At 29.5% G+C, this 7,306-nt stretch overlaps 1 protein-coding gene across 1 annotated transcript; it reads right to left on the bottom strand.

The window, feature by feature from the left end:
* Positions 1-2,097: 2,097 nt before the first annotated feature.
* On the bottom strand, positions 2,098-5,308 carry LOC137828121 (RING-H2 finger protein ATL38). The gene is made up of 3 exons (XM_068634568.1): positions 4,638-5,308; positions 4,037-4,134; positions 2,098-2,961 (listed from the first exon to the last, which is right to left on the bottom strand). Exons 1-3 carry the CDS (start codon positions 4,794-4,796, stop codon positions 2,535-2,537), a joined length of 684 nt encoding a protein of 227 aa, XP_068490669.1. The 5' UTR covers positions 4,797-5,308; the 3' UTR covers positions 2,098-2,534.
* Between the last annotated feature and the right edge of the window lie 1,998 nt (positions 5,309-7,306).

The raw sequence follows: 7,306 nt of genomic DNA, 5'->3' as shown, positions 1-7,306 counted from the left end.
ATGATCAAACTCATAAAATTACCGTAGTATTTTTTTCCATCTTTAACTCAAAACCCTAAAATAATTATTTAATTTTTTTTCTATATATATTATTCAACTTTTCAATTTCTAATCAATCTTCACACACTTAAATTCCTAAGAAACTTAAACATCTATTTAATCTCATTATACATTTCCTCAAACTTATAGAGATTTAGACAAATATCTTTTTTAATCTAAAATTAACTTCTCTTAATTATTTATGCAACACACTCCTTATTAATGATTTTAAAAAAATTACCCTATATCTTTATAAAGAATGATAATATAAACATTAAAAAGATAAGAGATTGTACGCATTTAGAAAACACACACATAAGAGATACTAGTGTAATTACTCGTCTGTTAATAATAATAATAAGAACAACTATTATAATAATAATAATTAATAATAATAATAATAATAATAATAATAGTAGTAGTAGGTATAAAAAGTATCTCAACCCTCCAAAATGGAAAGCTTTCATGGTATCAAAGGAAGGATTGTTTTTTCATGCACCTCCATGCTTTCTTGTGGCACCCCATAAGTTTATGTATTTCAAAAATATCATTCTTTAATATTATATTCTTTATTATGTAATTCAGAAGTCTTATGTAATTAGCTTCTGAATTATGTAATTCGGAAGCTTTTTCTGATTAACTTTCAGATTATATAATTTGGAAGTCTTTTCTATGCATGAGATTAACTTCTAAATTGTGTAATCCGAAAGTCTTTTTTTTTAGATGCTTGATTAGTTTCCGAATTAGCTTCTAGATTATGTAATTCAGAAGCCTTTTGTGATTAACTTTCGGATTACATAATCTGGAAGTCTTTTCTATACATGAGATTAACCTCTAGATTATGTAATCCGAAAGTCTTTTTTTTAGATGCTTGATTAGCTTCCAAATTACATAATCCGAAATTCTTTTCTAGATTGAGATTAGTTTCCAAATTATGTAATTTAGAAGTCTTTTTTCAAATGCGTGATTAACTTCCGGATTACATAATCCATAGGCTTATCTCAAATTTAAAAAGGACTTCTAGATTTCATAAAACTAAAAAACACTTTTGGATAAAAAAAATCTTTTGAATTATATATGGGAATGACACAAAAGGAATATTGTTTTGAATATTGTTTTGAATTATATATTATATATGGGGGAAAAACACTTTCGGATAAAAAAAAACATCTTTTGAATTATATATTATATATGGAGATGATACAAAAAGAATATTGTTTTGAATTATATATTATTTTGAATTATATATTATATATGGAGATGACAAAAAAGGAATAAAAATTTGATATGGGGATGGCACAAGAAGGAAGGTGGGTGCAGGAAGAAGCAGTCCAATGGAAGACTTAAATTTCTCATCTGAGTTGTACAAAAGTGAAACAATAAAGGATCCAAAAAATAGGGTGAAAATTCTTGTAGGCTATTAACACTTATATTAAATCAGGTAAAAAAATTTATACTTGGGTTACAACTTTTATAAAAATCTACCTAGTTAAAAAAAAGTTTTAGACCATTTAAAAATATTTTTTTGGACATAACAAACTTCTCTGTGTAAATAAATATAAATATTAATTTGTTGGAATTATTGTATACATAGGAAGTGAAATCTATAAACTTGTTAAAATATAAATAAACATCCTATTTAAAAAATATTATTATAAATACACTTGGTTAGAGTTTAAACAAAAACTTTTGGACTAATTCTCCATGCACCATATCAATTCAAATCCATATTTAAAAAAAAATATTTTTCAAATATTCATATTCGTAAATCAAATCATATGTCCGATAACTAAAATGAAATACGAAATCTAGAGTATATAACAATCCCTTCCAAAATTCTACATCCAGAAGCAAAAATGAAATTGTCTTTTAAATTTTATGTTGGTGCATGTCTTAGATGATATGGTGCAGGAAGAAATTGCCAAACTTTTGCACCCGTACCTAAAAAAAAAAGTGAAGAGGGCCACAAAAAAGGTTTGTCATTCCTCCCTTAAAAACCGTCCCTCTAGATTGACCCTTTTGCCCAATCACAATTCACAAATACACAACTACCAAATATTTTTCACAAGAAACTAAGGACCATACTCATTGCATCTTCCTTCAAATATAAAGGTATCACCAAATGTTGAACATAAAGCCAAGATACATTAATTGAACAGTATGGCTTGCATTGATACAAAGGTTTGCTGGGGAAGAACACAGCCAAAGCTCCACCTGATCTTCAACTAATTCTAGCCTTAGGAAGGGAAAAGAGAGAGAGAGAGAATTCAAATGCTGTTTAGTATCGAGGATCAACAAAATAACAGAGGAGAAAACAGTAAAGGCCAGCCCGGGAGAGGGGGTGTTCTCTGCTATATATACAGTAAAAGATATTAACCATCCTTTCAGACTGCTAATGCCTTTCACATTTTCACTCCAGTTTTGAGACATTAACTTTTGTACTAAATGTATGATTTGAAAGTATCATATTGAAGCTTTGATTTCCATGAAAACGATCAATTCTGGAAGTTTGATGGACTCTCTACATGCTTCTTCGCCTCATCTTTAATGAAGTCACCCTCACTTAAACATGTGATATTGTCCATAGAAACTGCTCCCCCACCCTCAGCTGGAAAATTATCTTCTTCTATAGGATTCACCCCATGGTTGTCAGGGGTTCTTGCTGGTAATCCATTATCATCCATCATACAGTGATAATGACGCATATCAAAGGATTCTATGCCAGGTTGTAAAGCAGAGCTGAACAAGGGTTGCATTAACCATTTTCTATCTGGAAATTCACGCAACGATATCCGACACACGGGACACGTGGAATTCTGCTGCAGCCATAGGTCTATGCAGGTCACATGGAAAGAGTGTCCACAATAAGGGAGGATACGCAGCATATCCTCACCTTGGTATTCTGAGAGACAGACTGTGCATCTTCAAAAACAATGATATTGCATGTTCAAAACCAGGAAATAATTAACTGAATGAGAACTGTCATCAATAATCTCATATCTGAAACTTGTTAAAAACTTAAAGCACTCCCCTCAATTAAGTTCCTTACAACATGAACCACACACATAAGAACTTCATATCAGTTTGTATCGTTTGTAAGAATAACAACAGACCATTAGGCCCAACCACTACCAAAGCTGTATTTAAATTTCCAAATTCATGACATGATTAGATTGCACTGGCATGCCACAAGTTTTGCGAACATAACTACCTTTTTGTCATAATGTGTAGGAGGCTATAATGAAGGGAGTATGTGTGAAATATTAAAGGATCATCAGAATATGAAGAGAAAGAGGTAGTTAGTAGGCAAACCTTGTGGGAGGTCACTGCAAGTTATTCATATCATAAATAGTTTTTGTAAGAGTTGGTAATATGCCATGCTAAACTTTGTAAACATCTCTTTCCTAACAAATACTATTAGATAGTTCCCACCTGTTTCTATCGTCTACCAAGAAAGAGATGGACTTAAAATATGAATATGACCATGTCATGATAAAATTAGACTTGAGAGGATCCATTCCCATGGCATAATCGTATAGAACAAAGAAATTCACTCTAACATAAGCTTCTTTTGCAGGAAATCAACAAAAGAGATGGTGATAGGACAATCTAAGCAAGACCCAGATAAGAGTTAGTCCTAAGCAAATGGAAGATATCATCATCATATCACTTTCTCATGCGCGATACATACATTTTTAAATTAAAGAACATAGGAGCAGAGGTGGCATCAGAACCCACAGAAAAAATGGCTATAACCCCCTTACAAGGTGCAAAACCTCCTGTAGTTTAAATGCCTTTCAATATATGGGATTGACACCTTCATTACAAATTCCTGTCCATGCAATTCTTTTTAACTTAACTACTGAAATAGGCATAAAGTACCTTATATTATTTTCCCATAAGAGTATCATACAGTAAGAGATTATTAAATTAACATCATAGACAGGTTGGACAAAAATGAATGAACAAATAAATGAGAAACAGATATAAAACATACTGAGAATTTTCTGCTGCAGCAAAAAACTTGTCACTGTACTTCTTTGTTGGAAATTTGGCTACAGTCACGCGTTCGAGACCATGGCAACCCCGCTCCATCTGAACACGGAAAAAATGTCTAATTCATAATAAATCCAATTCAAATAAAATGACATCATATTTATTGGGAAAACAACACAAAGTATGTACTGCATCAAAAAGTTTAATTACTGTGTTCTATCAGTGTAAAGTGTAAAAAAAAATATGTGTGTGTATGTGTCATGATTAGTATCACTTTTAAGATAATTATTGTAAATTTAACAAATATATTTTGTAATTGGATGATAATGTAAAACCCTTTACATTATTGCCAGGTGCATGGTCGATTTGATCAATGGACTATTTAATCAAAAGTGAAAGAAAAAAATTTACTCTGTCAACCAACTGATAGAAATTATGCTAAATTTGTTGACTTGCACAGGAGTTACCATAAAAGTCATGACTTCTAATTATTTTCGAGTGTAGTTTTTTACACTAACAGTGGATACAACTTAAACTCCAAAAAACTAATGATCCTGTAACGAAAATTTTAATATTAACTTGAAAACGCAAAAAATGTGCACCATGCTGAGATTGGATCTGGAGACAATAGGAAAGGATCTCCTTGCAGCATTCAAGTGAATTCGAGCACATATGAGCCTGGTGCAGACGAAAACAATGAACATGGTGCTCACCGCGAACCCAATCACAGTCATCACCAAGTTAATCCCAGAAGAAATCATTTTTCACAATAAAAAAAAATCCCAAATTGATAAAGAACCCTCCAATTTCAGATTCTAGATGAAAAGGCCCCAGTTGAAAAGTGAACACTAACAGACACCGCCAGCATCTCCCTCCGTGGGTTTCAGAGGAGAATCTGAAGTGGGCTAGATGCGGTGGCACTAAAGATGCATGCTTTTCTCGGTGGGTATGGAGGTTAAGGGTGAATCAGAGAATGGGGGTATGAGAGGGTGAGAATTGGGACTGTTGTATTGTCCCAGTGAGACAGAGAAAGCAAACCCTAGAAGGCATAGTGGGTGAGTTGATGAGAGTGAGAGTGAGAAAGAGAAAAGGGTAATGATGGTTATGATCAAGATTTTTTAGATCTAAATCAAGTTTTGATTACTGTTCTTTAGCTATGAAACAAAGAAGATGAAGGATGATGACTCACTGCTGCTGGAGACTTTTTATTTGAATTTAGGCAAGAGTGTTGTGCTAACATAAATATTTTTATATTATCATCTAATATTTATCTGACCAAGGACAATCTCAATGAACTAAATTAATATACAACTTTAATTTAAGGTCTTTAATTTTATTTTTCCAACAAAATATTGGCTTAGGGAAGGAAAGATAAAAAAATAAATATAAAAGCAAATATATTAAAAAATATAAAATTAAAAAAAAAATTGTGCTATTAAATTTTCATCACTATAATATATGTTATAATCAATGTGTATAATTACCTATATTCATAAATATTTAACTATTATTTATGTTTATATAATCAATTATATTTGTAATTGTAATTATTTTGATAACCATATTATTAATATACTTTATTATATAATAAATGAATAGTTAAAAAATAAAAACATTAAAATAATCAATAAAAATAATTTTATTGTTTTGTTAATATATGCGTTATTTTATAAAAAAGTATAATTAAAATAATAAATAAAATAATTAATTTGTTAAGAATTTATTTTAATATATTTTTATTCTAAATTATAATTTTTGTTTTATTAAATTTTTTATGATAAATTTTTACTTTAATTTAACATTTATGTTAACTTTAACTTACATTTTCAGAAGAAAAAAAATTACATTAAATTATTTTTAAATATTTATTTTCTAAATTATTTTATAAATATATTAATATATAACCAAATTTATTTTATCAAATACAACTTTTTCATTCATTTTTTTTATTTTTTCCTGTTTTTTCTTAATTAAACAATCTTAATGTTCCTTGTACTTTCTCTTTTTTTTTCTTCATTTTCTAGTCTCATCAATTCAACGAAAACTACAAGATCAGTGTTTTTAGTCTAAAGAAAAGTTTAGTGCCTATGATGTTGAGTCAAAATGATAATTTCCAATAAAGAATATGTGCTCTACTTTCTTTGCAAATTTTAAGAACAAAGGTAGTAGTACTTTTAGTATATTATTGAAATTTTTTCTCCCTTCTTTTCGGATCACATCAGAAGGTTTTCTTCTCTCTTTTTTTTCTTCTCTTGATCCAATCAAGGAAGAGAATAGTGATTAAACAATTAACTAATAAACTAATAGAGTAGAAAGCGAATAATTGCTTGATTAATTAAACCAGAGAGTGGTTATAAAGTGAGAATCAAGTTTAAATTTAATAATTGAAAGATTCTTTATGAAATTATATGTGATAGTTACTTGTATCTCCTCCTTTTTCAATTTCACCAATTTTCACTCATCTATTTTTGTTTACAAATTTAGTCTATATGTTAACTTGAGATTAACAAATAAAAAATATAATAAAATCAATCATGTATAGTTAACAAAATTTAAAATCAATCATAATTTCAAGTGTTATTATTTTACTTGGTAGTTATTCACATACTTTCATGTTATTTAAACACTGTTTTTTTTAGTAGTATTTTACTTTTGAAAAGAAAGGAACAGAACAAGTTTAATAAGTGTATTTTTCATAAAAGTGGAGTTGTACTTCTGTGATGTCACACCTTCCCATATTTTTCCATTTGGGTTCAGAATCATTTGGTCCAGTTTTTACTAAGTTTGACAAAAGGTTATTAAAATGACATTACACTAATCTCAATGAACCTTTCACAAATGTGACGATATATAATATAATTTAGTTTTTTTTGTTATTCAAATTATAAAAAAATACTATTTATCAGATAGAGATTGATGGAAACTGACTACTCTGCTTTGACTATTGAAAATCAACAATCTCACCTCCCCCCAAATCTCTTGCCATGGTTCTTGCTGCTACAAATCCATAACAATTTCACTTGGTTCTCTCTTGGTTTAAAAAAATTATAAATTTCTGAATAATTTGTTGTTACTCAAAACTAGATTTGTTATTTATTAATGTTAAATTTTTCAAATTATTTTGCAGATCAATCTTTTTATTTTCTTTGGTAGTCATAACTTTAGGTGTGAAGGGAAAAAAAGTGAGAAGTGAGTTAAACCCATCTTTTCGGTTGCTTTTGTCAGTATATCCGAAATCTTCAATTATGAGCTTGCTAGTGGGAAGCATGAC

Source organism: Phaseolus vulgaris, chromosome 7, assembly GCF_051622355.1.
Source record: "Phaseolus vulgaris cultivar YP4 chromosome 7, ASM5162235v1, whole genome shotgun sequence".
NCBI lineage: Eukaryota > Viridiplantae > Streptophyta > Magnoliopsida > Fabales > Fabaceae > Phaseolus > Phaseolus vulgaris.
This window is presented reverse-complemented; position numbering and strand designations above follow the sequence as displayed.

Excerpts from the sequence above, each read along its gene's own strand:
- LOC137828121 (XM_068634568.1), bottom strand. The coding sequence starts at position 4,796 with ATGATTTCTTCTGGGATTAACTTGGTGATGACTGTGATTGGGTTCGCG. Across the intron at positions 4,135-4,637 it reads CCAGATCCAATCTCAGCATG|ATGGAGCGGGGTTGCCATGG; the intron begins GTGCACATTTTT and ends TTCCGTGTTCAG. Across the intron at positions 2,962-4,036 it reads GCTGCAGCAGAAAATTCTCA|ATGCACAGTCTGTCTCTCAG; the intron begins GTATGTTTTATA and ends TTGTTTTTGAAG.